General features: G+C 38.4%; 1 protein-coding gene across 2 annotated transcripts in view; it reads left to right on the top strand.

Annotated features, from left to right (window-relative positions):
- Nucleotides 1–19,670, top strand: part of PRKN (parkin RBR E3 ubiquitin protein ligase) — a 743,993-nt gene that overhangs the window by 137,973 nt on the left and 586,350 nt on the right. For both annotated transcript variants that reach the window (XM_035323308.1, XM_035323309.1), the window contains exon 2: nucleotides 13,334–13,497. In XM_035323308.1, coding sequence (XP_035179199.1) covers nucleotides 13,334–13,497 — 164 coding nt within the window. The remainder of the gene's footprint in view (nucleotides 1–13,333; nucleotides 13,498–19,670) is intronic.

Raw genomic sequence — 19,670 nt, forward strand, 5'->3', positions numbered from 1 at the left:
GCAAAACAAGATTTTTGCAAGAGAATTTGTGGAACTGTACAATGCAGATACATGCTGGTAGCCCTGTTACATATTCTCAAAGGCTAGATGAAGCCTGTACTTACTGCCTTCCTTCTAAGCTACAGCTTTTCCAATGTATGGCAGAAAACAGCTCAAAGAATCACACATCATCAAATGTAGAGTTATTGTTCTGCTTTTTCAAAAAAGTAAACTTCATTATTAAGAGGGGAAAAAAATGTGCTTTTTTTTTGGGGGGGGGGAGGAGGATAAAATGTGATCTAAGAAAAAAAAATGAAAGTGATATTTTAACTTAAAGATTGTTTTAAATAACATTTCATTTCAGCAAGGAGAAACTGATTTATCCTATCATTATTAACTCAGCTGTTATGTCACATTTTAATTTGTGCAGATCTTGCCTTTGTGAAAGCAAATCTTTTAAATCATTTTCATAATCTAGTGATCATTAAATCATACATACCAACAAAACTTTTGGCTTTGGTACATTGCATTTGCCAATAGAAATGTACTTTTCCAGGGGAGTTATGGCCTGAGCTAGATACAGTAGACTAATTATTCTTATATATAAGATCTTTTGATCTATCATGGCAATAAGCTAAAACTTCAGATTGAGGCCTCCTTTTTAATGATGAAATTACTTTATATAGTCATCCTAGATTTTATCAACACCTATAGCTTCCTAGTTTTCTAGTGAAATATATCTTGAAATTATAGGTCTGCATGCCTTGAAATATCTAATTTCATATCTGCTATTGACCTGTATCTGACACAGAAAGGCAGAAAACGTCTTCCTCACTGATGTGTGGAATATTAAAATTAAATCCAGCAAAAGAATCGGCAGAGGTAAAGTGCCAGGAAATACCCTAAAGTTGTGGCACAGCATAGCTTCACATGGTCTTCACAATTTGGTGTGCATATCTGTAATATATATATACACACAATGTGCTTTAGCTGTGTTTAGTGGTGATTCAAAAAAAAAAAAAAAAAAGAAAAGAAAGAAAATAGAAGCCGTTCTTTTACAGTATCTGCAATGTTTTGCCATTTTTTATCCCATTGTATTCAGCTGATATACTATATACATCATCATTTATTAATCTGAGGCCTTCTGTATTTTGGCATTTCTGTATATTTGGAGTAATTCATTTTTCGTATTTGCAATAGTGTATGATTCATCTGCCCAGTAAGCATTTTTTTTGTTAGCTGAGTACTATAGCTCCTACTCTCATCCTACTCAGCAAGTTCATGTCTAAGTCTTCTCAGTGAATAAGGATTTCACTTTGTACAAAAATGACAACATTCTGAAATGGGGATTTTATACATATATATATGTATATATATATGCACACCTACTTTTATACATATAATATAATGAAGAGGTGATTATAAATGACAGTGCACAGTATATTTTGAATAGGTGCAATTAATTTCTTTATGCTCAGAGAACATGCTGAGTTCATAAAATTTTGGTATAACACTGGGATATTTGAAATGTGTTTCTTTTTTCCAGCTAACTAGCAGTTTTACAGTAGGAATGATAGACTATTTTTGGCAGTCAATTCAGGCCACGTGTTTATGCATGACAACAGTGGCTGCTGCATATTTTCTTGTGTCAGGGGCCTAGAATCTGCACTAAGAGGTATTTAATGTAGGACTATTTAAGTGAGAGCTAGATAGCAAAAGCAAATGTTAAAAAAAAAAAAATCTGAAAAACTCGAAAGGGACAAAATTATCCTTTGTAAATTATATATGTTTATATAGCATTATATATGGTAAATCTTCAAATTTAGCTAAAGGAAGGTTTTTTAATTTAATTTGTTTGTAAACTAATTTGAAAGAGAAAATGGGTGCACAATTCTATTCTACAATTAGAATTTTTTTGGATGATCCATCATTTTATAGGTCTCTTAAATTAAAGGGTTATTTCTTACTGTCATAGCAGCAATTATGTAAGATATTTTTGCTAAAGCTAGAGTAATTACATGGGATTTTTAACCAGAAACTGGGGGTATAATTTTGACTAGATAATTTAACTTAGACCTGTCAGAGAATAAAAGTAACCATTAAGGTGAATTTCAAGCTGCTACAAAAGCGATGTACATTCTGGAACAAAACACATTTTTCAAATGTTAATAGGATCAAAACCATTAACAGTTCACCATTCTGCAAACTCTCAAGTCACAGCAGGCTGTGCAGAGCTGTGAGGTAAGCAGCAGCCATCATGCTCTGTCCATGCCAGGGATGCAGGCAGTGGGTGGCCCTGCAAAACGCAGCACAGGTGGGAAGACAAAGGCTGTGGAGCCAGAGGTTGTGTCTCACACAGTAGTGAAGTGTCTGGGTTTTTGGAGAGCCCTATGCTTGGCTACACAGCAGGGAGGCAGCCCAGGCCTGCTGGCTATGGGTAGTCCTACTGCTTGAAGTCCAGGAGAGACATCCTGGCATTTTCAGGAGGGTCTCCAGCGGAGCAGGTATCATTTTGCTGAGCAGTCTGTCACATTGATGCATTTCATCCTGTTCTCAATGTTTCACATGCCAGCAGTTTTGGAAATCACACCAGAAGACCTCAAATGGAGAGCAGCTGGCACTACAGTTAGGCTGCATGTCATGGCCACCAGCCTTGGGCAGTCAACAGGGACCTTTCTTTGCACTGTGCCCCTTGGCTGTGGCCTGTTCAGTGACTGACCAGCTCCAGAAGGCCCTGAGAGTTGAGATTTAACCAGGTCTCCTGTCATACCATCACTTCCCATCCCTACTAAGGCAGCATAAGAGCTCAGCTGTGCCATTACCAGCAAGGGCAGCGTGTCCCTTGTGCCAACCTGGGCTTGCCCACACCCACCTGGTCCTCGTTACATCTTGATTAAGAAACAGGAGACAGCTGCCACCAGCAGTGCTCTCAGTCTCCACACAGGTGGGGTCTTAGAGCTTGTTTTGAGGCTTCCAGTTCTTCTGTGACTGAAGGGTTTTTGTTTTTTATCACTGTGTGGCTTTTCCTAGGAGCAGCCATATCAGGGCTGCTACACGGGTGTGGAGCAGCCCCAGGCAGGAGTGTGGCCCCACAGTGGGTGAGTGAGGCCACATATGTGGCGAGAGACAGGCTGGGAGTGGGCATGGTGGCAGGACAGCTCCTATCCATCTGGACACCCAGGTGGGAACAGCAAGAGCCTTGTCTTGGAAGGGGCACTACCACCATCTCTGATGGTTCCAGGGGTAGGCTGGTTCCAGGGGTGGGATGGTTCCGTGAGTGGGATGGCTCCAGGGGTCCTGGTCATGGGCAGCATGAGGGAGGCCATGGGGGAAGCCAGGCAGGAACAGTTGGGACTAATGGTGCCTCCAGGGCCTTGACAGTGTCCTTCTAAACGGTTCTGCAGAGCAATCATCCTTGTAGGTTATCTACTGCTGCTGCAGTAATTCTGTAGCTGGGAAGACTGGTCTGGGGTGGGGAGAGAGAGCGGGTTTTTGCCTATGGTTTGAAAGAAAAGAAGTGTATGGGGAAGTGCAGTGGGGTCACCATTTAAAGGTGATGAGCAGGGCTATGGGCTATGAGCATACTGAAGCTTACTTTTCTACTATTTTTTAGTAAATCAGGTTAATCGTGAAAATGCTTAAGAAAAGGGCTATAAAAAGTAGTTTTAAAGTTGAGTGCTCAGTGATTGAACTGTAATGTCACTTGTGTATCTTCTAAAACAAATGAAAAAATGTTTGTAATGGTACTGGAATACCCACAAATGTAATGAGTAAAAGTAAAGAAAGTTAGACATGGGGAAAAAAAAAATAATCCAATGTTGGATGTGTAAATGCTGGAGGAATAAGCACTATTCTGTTTCTTTTCTCTGGAGTATCTGGCTTCACCCCCTTCCTTCAATGCAAGACATTTGGCTATATCACATATAATCATGTATTGGGATAACCGTGGTCTGCACTGTGACAACTTTTATTCCCTTGAGTTTTGACTTTATTTGTAGTAGCTCTTGTAGAAATTAAACAAAGTGAACATAAAGAGTTTCATATAGGTGGGTGGGTAGGCATATATGTTTTCTCTTGGATTTCTGGTATCTTTTTATGCATCTATTCTGTGTTATATATCTGTGCCATTTTTGTCCATATTTTAATATTTGTAATATGAAGGCTGATGTTCCTTTGTCCTATACTGAACAACTAACAAAATTCATTAGTTTGGAAAGCTCCTTTCTTAGTGGAGTATGACAGCTGCCACATTTAGCATACATCATGTTAGTGGATCTTCAGCTGTCAAGTAATGCTTCTAGTATCTAACAGAATGTAGACACTATAAGACAAATGTGTTAAATGTCCTGGGGAACTGCAAATGAGCATAACTGTTAAAAGAGTGAAATCTCATTATTGCAGTCGCCACCTTACAGTCCCTCTTACAGCCTTAAAGCTATTGCAATATATTTCAAGTCCTACTTGCGTTTTTCTGACCCTCTTATGACTTTGAACTCATGCAGTCTTTGCAAAAATATAGGTCCATTCTTCCAAAGAACAGAAAAGCTGCAAGAGTATACACTTTATTTTTAAATGTAATACTTCTTATTAATACAGACAGCTGTAGCATATAGCTGGAAATATGTTGAGTTTAAAGACTCTTACCCATATCCAAGCGCATTAAAGAACAGTATCTGTCTATTTAAAATGAAACATGAATGTAGGTTGGTTTTTGTATCAAGGAAGTTCATGGCAGCTTTGTGCTGATATAAGCAGCCAGTAAATCAGGACAAAAATAGCTAGGAAAATAGCATTTTTGAGAGACTTTTTACGGAAATACTAACATAATTGTAGTGTTGAGTTAGCTATGCATTCCTCAAACTTTAAAGAGAATTTGGGTACAGTAAAACTAGTGAATTATTCACAGGAAATAATTCACTGTACAAATTTACCTTGTCTCTTGGATTAAGAGACATAATTCCTAGAACAAAATTAGGTTACTGTGGGAATTGCTGAGTTTAATTTTTTCCTCACTGCAATATAAGAAAGCAATAGCATGTGCATGCGTAGTTCTAGCAGAAAGGAGGGTAGTAGTGGGTTCTCTTTTTGAATTGTGTCTGTACTGGGTTTGGATTACTTGGTAGTGTGGAAGAGATGGGAGACTGTTAACCTGCCTACTTGCTGGATTTCACTCATTGTTACATTCTATGGACAACATGTCTGGAAATGCTAGACTACAGAAGAGCTGCCATAGTACTCCAGAGTCTGTTTAACCCAATGAATTGTATCTGACAGTGACCATAAGCAGAGGCCTCAAGAAAAAAAGTAGGGAAAGCGATAGGGATAGGTGATATGTCTTCCTGATATTCTCACAGCTCACCACTATTTTTGACTTAAATGACAGAAGCTTTAAAAAGTATTCTCCTGAAAACAGGTGTGGAGCTGGGGGAAGCCTTGTACTGCTATTTATTGGCCTTTGCAGTGGTAAGTTCCTCTTTGACTCAGCACATGACTTGAAGATCTGGCCCTTCAAGCTAGAAACCTACATGTGAACTATTTCTTACTAGTATATGTTATCCTGTCCTTTTCAGTAGAGAGTTTACTGAGAGTTTATTCATATAGAATATGTCAATCAGTATCTTTTTCCCTTTGAGCCCAAGCTATGCATTTTGCATCTACTACTTCTCTGGTGCAGAGAGCTCCAGAGGGTCCATTCCTTGTAGCATTGTCTGTTTTGAGCCTAGATCCTACCAGCTCAGCTTGATGCCCTCTAAATCTTGCAACAGAAGTGACGGCCCAATCACCTTTTGCATGCTGTTCATGATTTTGTAGAAAACTGCCATGAGGTTTGAATATAGCAGTTATGAATACTGCTATGTTGCTTTCTGTGATAAATAGTTGTTTGAATAAAAGTCAAACATGATTTTTATTTAAAAAGGATATAAAACAGAAATCTAATCTAAAACATTGAGTTACTAATCAAGGAACATTTTTTATTATATTCATTTAGTGCTAGCTCAAAGTCAAGATGTTTCTATGACACAGTTTATTCTTTACTAAGGAGAGGAATAACCTCACTAAGGATGGGATTTTATAGATATTGTTTATATTAGATTACTGCATTGCTCTCTGTGTGTGACTACATCATAAAATCATTTGTTAGGTGAAGGTAATTTACAAATGATCAGAAGCAACCAAATTACTTTAGCTTAATGAGTTGCTCCTTATTGCCTGTGTAGGCTCTTTTTCTGCTGTGGCTGTGAAGTTGGCTTACATTAATGTGTTTTATTTTACAGTTGCAATGATCGAGGAGGCCTAATGTAGCCAGTTATCATGGCTCAGCAATGAATGTTAACTCATTAAGTTGTGGTTAACTTTGTTGGATATACCTGTCAGTCTGCAATTACCAGACCTGGTACAAAATACATAGCAGGGCATTTTGCCAGGAAATCATCATACCAATTCATCAATATCTGCAATATTGGCAACCTGCTGGTCTCGGGGCAGGTGCAGATGTTGATATTCAGCCACAGATGAAAGATGTGAAATCACTAAGATACTGTCTCACTCCTCGTGTAGACAGTAGAGGTTCTCTAGCTAGATTTCCCTTCTTTACAGAGGGAAATCGCTGGCAGTATGATCAGTGGAAGGGCATCGAGTACCTGGATCTTACTATCTTAAGTTTGCTCCAATTTGTCAGAATTTTGGCAACTTTTTGATGAAAAGACATCTGTTTGAGAGTTTTCTTGGAGAGAAATGAAGGTATTTTTGCTAACCGATGAAAGGTATCTGTGACTACACAAATTTCTAAGGGACTGGTTACTCTAATGATGAGATCTAATTTTGTTCTTAACATATGTATATAATAAAATTAAGAAAGCAGGTAGCCTGAGCTTAATGGAAGTGACAGCAGACTCCAAAGCAGGATTTGATGCAGTGGAAGTAGGGCAGAAATTTAAAATGGCTGTGAGTGAACCTCCTTGCTCCCTAGTGTTCCTGGGAACAGCAAGTGCTGGAAGGTCTCATGTTCTGACAGAGAACCAACACAAATCTACAAAGAAAGCTGCAAGCAGTTCCAGGCTGCTGGAGATGCTGCAGAAAGACTCTTCAAAGATCTTTGTACAGAATCGTTTAACCATTTGTTTGGACTTTCAGTAACAGGTGCTGACTGGCTGTTTAATAAAAGCCTGTCACAAGTCTGAGCTTTCCATCACAGTCCTGACCTTAGCTTGCACAGTCTCCCCAACTCCTCTCTTTTTCTTTTTTTGCTTCTCTTTAATCTTTTGCTTTACTTCTTTCCCTTCTTGCAATTCCCCTGGCGCACTGAAAACCAGGAAATAATAAAAAGTTGTGGAACAAGATTTACTGCCATCACATTATATTGTGTTCTGCTGCTAGTTTCTCACACTACATCTATCCTATGGTAGTATTTCTATAATTCAGACTGTAGAAATTTAAAGCAGCAATTATTATTAACTCTTGGTTTATAAGGTGCCTTCAAATGTATCTTACTTTCTTTAAATATAAATATTAAAATAATAAAACAGCATTGTGACATTTGTTTGAGGATGCAAGAGCCCCAAGCATCTGAAAAAAAATGTTTATATTTTATATAATGAAATAGAAAAGGTACAGCTGCTTTCAGCCTGTTCCTTGAGAGGTAATTCCCAGTGGTACTATAGCGGAGGGGCTGGCAGCAGGGACTGCTCTAACAGGTGGTGAGGATTTTACATTATCCTCATTTCTGCCTTCTCTTCTGTTATTTACATTCTCTGTGCATCCTGTTTTTTATCTGCACTAATCTGGTTAGTTGTAATGAATAAACTACTAATCCCAGTTTATGAGAATAATTTAATACCTATATTGAAAAGGAAGGGCTCATATATTCTCATGTGAGATAGTCTATATGTAGGTTTTGAGCTAAGAAGGGCCATGTTCTCTTGTCATGCGCTGAGCCAAAAAGGAACTGATCACCACAGACAGATAATGTCACAAGACAATTTTTTCATTCTTCGGAAAATATATTGTAAAGGTCTTGTCATCTGACTTTAGTAGGGAAAGGGCTCTGGAAAAAAATAGCTTCACATATTTCATGTTGTCCTTGGGTTAAACCTTGGTTATACTCTTTTTGCCCCTAGAAAGAAAGCAGAACAAGGAATATTTGGAGCTGTCATGGATGCAATGTCATTGCTCAGCAATAAGTACTAAGACCTTAAGGTTTAAATGAGTACATTCTGTTGCTTCAGCTCATCCCTTGTAGATGACAGCTTGTTTGGTGTGTGGGAAAGCAGGATTGTTGATTAAGGAAGAAAAGGAATTGGCTATTTTATGTTAAAATTGTAAATTATGCTTTGCATTTAGCAGTGTAAAGACATGGACAACCTGTACCACTCTTGGCACACAGTTCAGTTTCTTTGGTTCTGTATATTGGGATTACCTTCGCAGTTTGGAGGTACCCGGGACTCTGCTTGTGAGAAGCGTGCAATATTTATCTTTTTGATTCAGCACTGGAAAATCTGTAGAACTGATGACAATGGTTTTTAAAGCCTGGCACTTTTCGTATGACTTGCCAAAAAGAAAGGCTGCAGAATGGCAGGGCTCTGAGCAATGCCCTGCTGTGGTCCTGGCAGGGGTGCCTGCCCACCAGCTTGCTTGCAGGCTTCACAAGGCATCCTGCAGATCCCCAGCACCTCTTCCCCACTGTGTGCTTGTGTCTGAGCTTATCCAGTTTGCATCTGTGCATTTACTTGAATTTCCCATTCAATTTGTACTAATATGCTGAATTGTAAACAGGCACAGCTGGGATGCAGGTGCACATTTCTTTTGGTATCCCGGTTGGATGTGTAAGGCATGGACAGGTGGCCTGGAGTGGTGCTGTCTTCAGCTGCACAAGATTTGGTCACAATCTACTTTCTTATGTTGCTTTCACTAACAATTATTTAGCTTGAAAAAGTTATTTAACATATTGTATCCTAAATGACTGAATTTTGTTGCTGACCCCATTTTGGTAGTGAGTGAAGTGATAGATCAGACTGTTTTTGAAACACGAGGTCTTTGGGATAGAAATACTATGTTTGAGGACTAGTGAATTTCTGTGTTGTATTTATATGAATGAAGCATCTTGTTACATTGAATTTATTAGTACAAGTCACTGTGGAGGTGATAATGATATTAATTGTTTTTAATAATATAATTAAAATTTAAACTAAAAATATTTTTAGTTTTAAAATGTCTGTTTCCTACAGCCAGCTGAATACAAATTAACTAACTGCTAAGCAGCTGAGTTCCTAGGGAACATTCTTTCAAACTAAGTGCTGGGCAGTTACTAGCACGGTACCTTATAGATTCCTCTTGACCATGGTACCTACGTCTTTCTGAGATTAATGCTGGTGCTACGTTCTGAGGGAAATAATCTAAACAGAGAACATTCAGCAGGAAGAACAAAGAAATACTTACTTCCATTAAGAGTTGCAGAATGAAAATACTTTAGCATATATTACTTCTTGTTCAGCAAGAAGAACACAAGCTGTTACACAAATGTTCAAATACATTGAATTCTTTTATCCGAGATGAAAGCAAGTCTAAAAGTGCTGAAAACTCCCCAAACTGGTAACTGAGATTTTTATTCTACTCGATATTTATGTGTGTATGCCTCCACTTTCTGTCCAGCTTGTGCATGTATCTGTGTTGTGGTGTAGCATTTTCACTTCCAGCTTCTGTTTCCATGAATTACTAGCCTCTGCCTGTGAAAACGTTTTCTAATCTGATTAAGCAGTTTTAACCTGCTGCTGCATGCTAGACCATCATTTCTCTATATACGATCCCGTATGTCTTGTTCACACCTGAATGTGTTTCACTTACCCTGCAACCCTGTATATTCTGATCTTGTTATATCAGTTTGCTGGGGGAAAGGCACTGCTCAGTGCAAATGCACTTTCTGCCCTTGTCCCCAGAGCCAAGAACGTTCCCTCCGCCAAACATTTTCTTGCTCTGTAGGCACATGCTTGAAAAATGTGTATTATGTGAAACATGGGAAATGATGTGAGAAATCTTTAAAAGTTACTTTCTCTAAAACGTTTCCACTTATATATTAGTTGCTGATCTTTCCAAATAGATTAATGCTATCCAATGCGTTAAATGTAAAACTGAAGTTATTGCACGAAGGTGTAAGCCTTAGATATCTGAAAGACGTAGTGAAATATTTATACACTTCTATTTTACTCACTCTTCCAATGCTACCATTTTCCTCCATTCAGCACTGTGCTTAAAATGTGAGAATGTAGAGTGAAATATTTAAGAGAGAAGTATTAAGGGACATTTACAAAAGCGCCCAGGTACATCTTGATTCATCTAGGAATCGGATCTGTGCAATTCTCTCTGTTGTCATGACGGCCAAGTATAACAACGTTTCCTTTTATTGGACCAGTTTTATGGTTTGTCACCTCTTACAGATGTGAGAGGAGGTCAGGAGACCTGACCCAAGCGGAGCCTCCTTTCTTCAGCTGGGCTAGGCTACTTGCTAATGTAAATAACTTGATGGGTTTCTACTGGATTTCCATCAGAAGTTTAGGATTGAGGGAGATTCTCAAATCTTCTGTGAAGCCAATATTTATTTATCTTCCAGTAGACAAACTTTTAATTCAAGCTCTTTCCAAAGACTGTGGGCTTTGGAAGGGATGTTAGAGGCTTGTGTAACTTCAGCTGAGATCTCGAGTAACATACGCTGTTCAGAGTATCAGTTCGATATGCCAGGAAGAAAATAACTTTATTATTATTTTTCTAAATAGGCAGCTTGGAACATAGCGGTGAAATTCTGTTTTTATTCAGCAGATTGAAGTTTTGTATTTAGTTTTCTTTATGTGCAGATAAGCAAAGATCCCATCAGTGCTTTTGCATTGAAAAGAGTAGGTGGATGGCAGATTTTCTGATAGAATTAATGTGTTTAAAGGCAAACTCTTTGTGGATTGGAACCTTCCAGCAAGTAAAGCTTGGCATTCCTGTGTTTTTCTGAGTTGGCACTTCAGGCTTGTAGGAGAATAATTCTCATCTATGTTGGATGCAAAATATCAACGCTTCTTACCCCTCCTCCCCCTCTGCTTGTATTACAACTGTGAGATGGACACTTCTGCCTCCTGGTACACACTGGGAGGCAGAGACCGTACCTGCTGGTGATGAATAAACACACTTATGTGGGGAAAAGGGTAGCAGCTGTTGGTGGTGGACATGAATTATGCTTGCAGTAAGTGTGTTGGATTAATGTTGTCTTTGGAAAATGAGTAGTGCTTTAAAATTCACTTAAATGCTTCTTTGCCTGTTTATGTTTCTTTTATCAAGTGCTTTCCTCTTACCAACACATTTGATTTGCAGAATCAAGGCACTTGCTAACTTTTTATTTCATTTCCAAAACCAACAGCATTGACTTTCACAAGACTAAAGAAAACAAGCATTGTTTACCCGTTAGGAAGTCCTTGCAGGTGCACGTGTATGCACATTGTGCGTTTATGTGATCATGTCCATATAAATCTATACATGTGCATACATATGTTCATAGATAGAGCTGAGCATATAAAAGTATATTCCCCTTTGGTTTAACTATATATTTTGCTACCAGCCAAGACAATGTTATTTATAGTTGATCATTGTGAGTGTTCCTGAAAAGATGGGACATGTTCAGTAATTGGAACTACTATAATTCATCCTTTAGTCTCTAAACCACAATCAAAATAAAATTCAAAATCCACTGATTTTTCTGAATGATGTGAATATAAAGGTTGCACAGTTCAGTTATTTCCAGAACATCTTTAAATAGAAATCAAAAGCAGTAACAAGATGTAATACAGGAAGCTGTGACACATAGCAGGGCATAGACACTGCACTCTGCTGACACAGCATTATGCAATCCTGCCCTGTATTTTAGTACAACGAGAGGGTACTTTTAAGTGCAACACTTAAAATGTTGTGGAAATAATTATTGGTATATGGCCTTGTCCCTTAAAAGATTATCCAGGAATATCAAAGTCTGTATTAAAGATGTGAAATTGCAAATATTTACAGTATTAATTGTTCAGCAAAACAGCGGCAACAGTCTCAGCTATATTCAAATACAGTGTATATACACTTTAAAAGTAAATATTCTTACATATAGTAAATATACTCTCATTATAAGTCCTCAAAGTACTTGACAACTTTTGGAGTGGTCAGGTACAACTTTGTGTTTGAAAAACCATAAATCACGTTTTCAATTTAAAAATCATTATTTCTTCAAACTATGAAATCTGTGCTTCTGTCAGTCATCAGAAATTCCAGGGAATAACATCTTCAGCTAAAGCATTGCAGTGGGAATTGAAAACAGATCTTTAAGAAGAATGGTGCTGCGGTCAATACCCAAACAGTTCAGGTTTCAGGTATCCACTGTCTAATTGGGGATATATGTTCCTAATTCCTTTGCTTTCTGGCTGTGGAGCTATTGGTTGAAGCAGTCCACTGGGTTCAGATATACTGTTCACACAGTCCCAGTGATTGATATGGATGTGGGGAGGTTTTTCCTGTTTCATAGTTCTTGTAGTCATTCCCCTGATCATGGGCCCAATGAGCGCATTCAGCATCCTTGTGAAAAACAGCTCTGCCAGCTGAATGGCAGTAAGCTCGTGAGTTTATTTGCCAGACTTCTCTGGATGCATAAACCAGTTGCTGCAGCTCTAAAAATGATATGGCTAGAGCAGTAGTGATTTTCTGCACTGGAGGTGTATGCTGGCAGGAGTTATGTACTGCAGATGCTTTAGTGAACTCTGAAAGCACCACAGTGTAATGCTATGCTCCCAGACATTTCTGCTGGCATGTGATTTTTCTCTCCGTCATTATCTTTCATAGAGTTGTATCTATGGGAAACCAGTTTATGTGATCTCCCGTTACTGTGTGACAATGAATTGTTTGTCCTAGTATTATTTAATGTATCATAGCTCTAAAACTCAGTTTCTTGCAGGTATTTATTACATGCAGTGGGGAAGAGCACAAGGGGCACAGAAAGTGTGTGCGCCCCGTGCCTGCTAAGGGTAGGGCTGAACTGAAAATCTGTTGTGCCAATTAGTGATTGCTTGGCCTGCTGCCCAGCTGGGTCCCTTTTGGTTCTGTGTGTTCTCTGCAATTTTTAACTCTGCTGCATGAAACACATTGCTTTTGCTTATTGGTCACTAAGTATTCTGCGATGGGAAATCCTGTACAGTTTGTCTTTTCAAAATGATACACTGCCGTATTAATAGCTTTTCTCTTAAACTTGTGAATGCTCTCTGAAGCTAAAGAACAAGCCTCTCACAGTCACGCTGGTACAGGTACGTGGTAAGAAATGCTCTTTAAAAGGTGTTTTTCTTTTGTTCAGTGTTTGTCAGGTTCAACTCCAGCCATGGCTTCCCGGTGGAGCTTGGGTCAGACGCCAGCATCCTCCAGCTGAAGGAGGTGGTTGCACAGCGACTGGCAGTTCCAGCTGACCAGCTGCGGGTGATTTTTGCAGGAAAGGAACTCAGCAACGACTTGACGCTGCAGGTAAGACTCCCGTGGTAGCTTCACTCCTGGACTGCTGCCAGCTCTACTGCCTCTGCCTCTAATGCTGCCAATCTGACATTCATGCCTGAGATCTAATAGAATAAATAGTGCCTGGGGATTCCTTGAACTTTACTCCACACTGCTTCATTAATTCTGACCTTCTTAATTATGCATTAAAACAGCAAGCAGGAAGGATAGGGGAAGAGAGAGAATATGAGAGAGAGTATGAGAGCGAGCTGTGCCTGGTGAATAAATGTTTACTGACTACAGAAGCAAGCCACAGTTTCTGTATCTGTTCAATTTCTATCTTACTTATTCCATTTGAATCTTAATGAAGAAGGACGTGAATAAATTGCTGCAAACCAGGCTGCACAGTCAGCACATTTTATAGAATTTGTAACCCAATTGTGACCCCTGGAGGATAGCTACAGGGCTGCTGCTGCTGTGTGTGCTGCTGCGTGCGTGCGCAGGTGAACATTTTGCTGAAGGGGTGGTTACAGATCAAAAAGCCCACAAAGGTATACTCCAAAACACTGAATTCATAACTGTGTGAAGCTAAGAGCAGCAAGGAGCATGGATGAATGGCTATAAGTGGGTATCTGAATTTCGTCTCCTGAAGGTTAGCTGCCTGTTCCGTTCAATAAATGCAAAGAGCTGCTCATCCATGGTGAGCCCTAGTAAGCATGGAAAGATAGGTTCAACTTTCTATTCCTTGTTGTCCTTACTGCTGTTACCAGTGCTGCCACAGTTGCTTTATCAATATTTTTGTTTACCTTGTGAGTAGCATACTTGGATTTTAGAGTACACTCAGTCAGGGGTTAGCGTGAGATCACACATTTAAGACATCAGGGGAATTTGGGGAAACCTACTGGCCTTTCAAGAGAATGCGAATACTGACAATGAAACTGCTATTCTTCTGCAGTTGTATCAAAAGTATAGACACAGTCTCTAGCAGTGCAGGTGATTACATAAAAGGTCCCTCACAGGCAGAAATATTTCAGATTAATTGGCACTCATGTTTCGGAAGTATTCCTGTACTTAGAGTTGCTGCGAAGTCTGGGTAAAGAAAGCCTCTACTGTATTGATGACCTAACACTATTTCTCTCTAGTTTTTATTTATAACTTTGCAAAATATTTTAGGGTGTTCCAGCACACAAAAGAAACTACAGAAATGTGGCTTGTCAGTCTACAATGCATCACTCATGAATAGTGTTGATGCATATATTCATGGCATAAACTGAAATATGTTTCAGCAGTGTGTGAAATGTAGATATAAGAATAAAAAAAAAAAAAAGTTCAAGTCAGACGTCAGTTGCTAGATTTAGGTGTCTGTGTTATTCTGTCAGAAGGTTCTGAGCCACCTAGCATTTCCCGGGAAGCTGTAGTTATTGGTGTCACTGCCATTTTATGTCACACACATTGGGCCCAGCTTTTCACTTTTAACCAGATGCCTTTCACTTTTAACTTTTGAGTTATTTTACAGTAGCTTGGAATTTCTAGTTAGATCATTTTATCCTTGTTTCGTAAATTACTTTGGAACTTACTTACCCAAGATACTGTAGGAGAATCTAGAGGTCAGGAAGTAGAACTGATAGTATTGCAGATAATGAGATTATAGAGGACATGGAAAAAGCCGAGATAATTGCAGGAGTATGGGGCAGGGATCTAGGAAATACTCCAGGATAGCAAACTTTATTGGTTTCACAGCTCACAGAACAACTAGATTTGGCTTGACAGCTACTTTAGGATCTTAGGCAGCTGATACAAGACAACGGAGAATGTAAAAGCTGCATTTGTATTCCTGTTTAGAGAGAGAGAAAAAAATCTTTCATGGTAGTTGAATGCTGTGAAAAAGAAATGAAGGTTGGCTGGACAAACATTAAAGGGAACTAATTATAAGGAAGAAAGCACCAAGTTGAGATCTTTACATGAGTAATTGGATATCAACAACAGTTTAAAAAAAATGGAAGGATAGGAGTGAAATATATTTAGAGACATTTAATTTGGTACTTCAGATGAGTAGACTATGATTCAGCTGTGTACAGGGGAGATGAGTACCTTTGCCTTGTCTGAGGAGCAAGTAGAGAAGTTAGAGTCATAGTAAGAAAAGATCGGTAATGACTGGATGAAGAATGAGAATGCAAAACTTTGGATCTTAAAAGAAGGAATTAGAGCAATAAGCTGCTTCATAACAGAACAGCAAATGGTGTCACGTTAAAGGTGCTGAATATTCTGAAGAATGATGAAGAGCTCCTGGCTGATTACAGTTCACTTTGGAATGAATAGAAGTAATTAATAAAGACTCAAAATAGGAATTCTTTCAGAAGGCTATCATGGGTATATGAGAACAATGCTAAGATTTTTTTTTAATGTCAATCATAAGGGTAAAAAAAAAAACACATTTGTAGCAGATTCAACAAAGGAAAAAAACAGAAGGTGGCTGGGTATGAGGAACATTGAAAGGTAACGAGAGATTACTGCTGCTTACAAAAATATTGTCCTTGTCCAAGAATGGCAAAGTTAGTTAACAAGCCTTGTGGAGGTAAAATACGCATTATATATTGATACCCAATTTTGCTCCCTGCAAATTACAAATTATTTGAAATGTCCTAATATTAATAATAGAAATGGATGCTAATATATTAGCATAGGCTTGCTGCTTCTGGGAGAGGTCAAAATTGGCTTGTATGGAGAAGCTCTTTGCAAACAGTCTGTAAGACAGCTTCCCTGCTTTGCAAAGCTTATAGCGTAGATGAATAAGGCAGAGAAATGATGTGATGGGAATCAGCTGGCTTATTCAAAGTCAGTGGCAAAAGAGAGACAAAAAGTCTTCTGTTTCCCAGTCCAGTGCCACTTTTAGTCCACATCAGGTAAACGTTGAAAATAGAGAAATATAGAGAAATAGAAAAATAGAGAAATCTTCTTCTTGGAGACAGAAGAAGACAAAGAATATGATTAGTGGCAGGACTTGTTAGATTTAGCACAGTACTTCACTGAGAAGGCTTCTAAATCAGAAATGGCTTGCATTTTTCTAGAACACAGGCTTGAGCCTGTGTTTGATCATAAGCTTCATGTGAATTTGGCTTTGACTGCATCTGTCCATATAGGTGCTTTCCTGAAATTATTTATACATAAACTTAAGAAACAAACAATAATTACAAGGTGGTGCAAGCTGGTGAGCATAGCTGAAAATGAATAAAAGGGAATGGCAACATAGATGATCAACTCTTCAGAGCAGAGAAAAAGAAGTGGAAATAATGTTATATATATAATGCTATAAATAATGTTAGTGTGTTGCAGTTTGACAGCGGTTTGGAAGGGGTATGCTTCATAGTGGAACAATTTCTGAATGGTAAGCATTAGAGGTCAGTACAGAGAGCATCTGGTTCTGCTGAAAGCACTACCCAGTGGTACTGTGTGAAAAACTGAAGGCCAGGCAGAGCACCTTGTGACAATAGACCTCAGCTGATATCTTTCACACTTGAAATATTTATGAAAATATGACTCCGTTACTACTGTTGCTCTCAGTGAACAACTTGTTTAGCAGAAACAGGTATTTGAACTTTTACATATTTAGGAAGGGCCTTGTGTACGTAAAAGTATGGCAACCTTATTTTCAAAGGACAGCTCAATATAAGAGTGCTTCCTGCATTTTTTATATTTTTCTTTTCAGTTTACTGAAGGTACAAAGGAAGAAGTTAGTGTGACACAAGTGTAAAATGTGTCAAAAAGGGGGGGGCAAAAAAAATGTGCTTGACTTTAGTTGTAAACTCATAAACCCCAAGAATAGAATTGGTATTTTGAAATACACAATAAGTAGTGTCATTTGTTACATCCTGCAGTTCTGTAGACGGGATACAGAATCATTCAGAGAAAGCCCTCTATATTAAGGCAGTCTCGGGGGTTACAGAATACAGTTGAGCCAATGTTTGCATACGTAAATGCTTTTTATGTATGAGCAAAATGATTTGCTCAGAGACATCCTCTCTGAGTCAGTCATCCTATGTGAAATTCAAAGAGAAAAAGATTTTGTGTATGTGTGTTTAAATCAGTATTTTCAGTCAATATTTGATCGACCTTTGGATCTGTTCTTACTTGTAAAGCTGAAAGATGTCTTGTACTTCTTCAAACCAGAAAATGCTAACTGAAAAATTCTTAGGCATATTATAGTAATAAAAGGAAAGCTAGAGATGCCATGTGTTTCCAGGTAATATGGACTTTGCTAAAAGTAGGTAACAGTAGTCATCACTTGCGTTCTTCTGACAGCTGCGAACTTGCTGAATGTGAGAACAAACTTACTCTGTGTTGAGTAAGTTTTCCTAAGACTTGTGGTGCACCACGTATTATTTATATACCTTACTCTTGCCCTTAATGAATGTAGAAAATACCACATAGCCATGTGTATTGTGAAATTAAGTCAGGTCCAGCTCAGGTCTACTGATTTTTTCCATGTCTGTTTAAGAGGTTCAGTTGCTTTGTAATTGTTCCAGCAGATCACGCTCTAAATGCATTAATAATTGACCTTTGCGCCTAGTGGCACATTTCCATTCTGTAGGGTGGCCTTGAACTTTGCTGGTACCTTCAGGATTCTTCTGACTTATGTTTTCTTTGGTCTGCTGATTGTAGTGGAAGTTTGACAGGGTTTTCTTTGCAAGCTTTCTCATGACTGTGCTCTCTACAAGTTTGTGTTCAATTTCTAGAACTACTTGGGTTTGGGTACCTAGATGAATTCTTTGTTGCCTGCTAAACATTGTTCATGGTTCCCTGGAATAAGGTTGCTGGTACCATCACTCTCACAGGAGATTTACCAACTCATAGTACTTCTGAATGACCTATGTGGCCCACCTAGAATCACTTCCAAATTTCTGAATGTTTGTTTTCTACTTTACTAAGAGTTTCAATGCACTGGGAGTCTAAGGAATTAATTTCAGTTCATGATTGTTACTATTTTCTTATACGTGAGAACAGTTTCAGGCAGCAGATGACTTATTTATTTCTGCTTCATTTCTGTTAGGCAGTTAAAACTTGAGACATTAAGGCCATTAAGTAAATTCTATGAAATCTGTTTTTGAAAGAGCAGTTGCTTTGTGTGGTGCAGATAGAGAAACTGCAATACCAGTTGCAGCAAATACAGTATGTTGATAAGAAACTCCCATGGCGAACCACTTCTTAAGAGATATAGTGTTTCAGAATGAAATTAGCTTGAAAATTGCACTAATATCAAATGTGCTTTTGTTTTCTGCCTGGATACTCACATTAGACAGCCACTTCTTGAATCTTTCTATCATCGTGACTATAATACAATTTGTATAGTGCTGTGTATTTTCTGCTTCTGATCCTGCTTTAGATTGCAGGAGGAAAAATCCTGAGAAATAAGAACTTCAGGAAGCTGGAATTATTGGAGTGATGACAGTGAGTAATAACTCTTATGAGTTTGTAAATCATGACAGTAAAAGAAAGGTCATCCCGCTTTTTTATTTCATGACCTTTCCAGGCTACTTTGTTGAAAAACTATTTAGCAAATTACACACCATTTCCAAAAACTATAGTTGAAGTAGCATAACTTCAAGACTAAGAGAGACATCTCCTTTCTTCTTCTTCAGTTTTCCTCAAAAGAAAAAAACGTTATTAATTATGCTGATAGTCCACATTAAAAGGAAGGACCCGTTGAGGCTATGCACTAATTCATAACTAAAATGGAAAGATAATTGACAAATACTTGAATTGTGTTTAAAAACAGGCAAAAATGGGATTTAACACTACACAGTAAAAATACATTTTTTTTTTTTAAAGAAATTGGGATGAAGCATCTCTGAATTACTTTAAAAAAGAACACACACACACACACACAAACAAACAAAAAAAACTTGTCTAGAAAACAGAACCATAAAGGAGCTGATGGAGACTTCAGTGTTGGAAATACCTTTTAAAATAGTAAGTAACGTACCAATAGAAATGTTTCCTCAATAGAGAGGTGGAATGTAGTCCCTTGTTGTTATAATTTCTTTGCTTTAGTCTTAATTTTAGTTCAATTTTTACAGCTCTGTCTCAAATATCATCTGTAATACATTCATATTTTTAATTATCAAGGTCACACAGCTGTTTAGTGAAAGATTCTTTTATTCCTTGGGGGGGGGGGGGGGGGGGGGGGGGGGGGGGGGGGGGGGGGGGGG

This window comes from Oxyura jamaicensis, chromosome 3 (assembly GCF_011077185.1).
Source record: "Oxyura jamaicensis isolate SHBP4307 breed ruddy duck chromosome 3, BPBGC_Ojam_1.0, whole genome shotgun sequence".
Lineage (NCBI taxonomy): Eukaryota > Metazoa > Chordata > Aves > Anseriformes > Anatidae > Oxyura > Oxyura jamaicensis.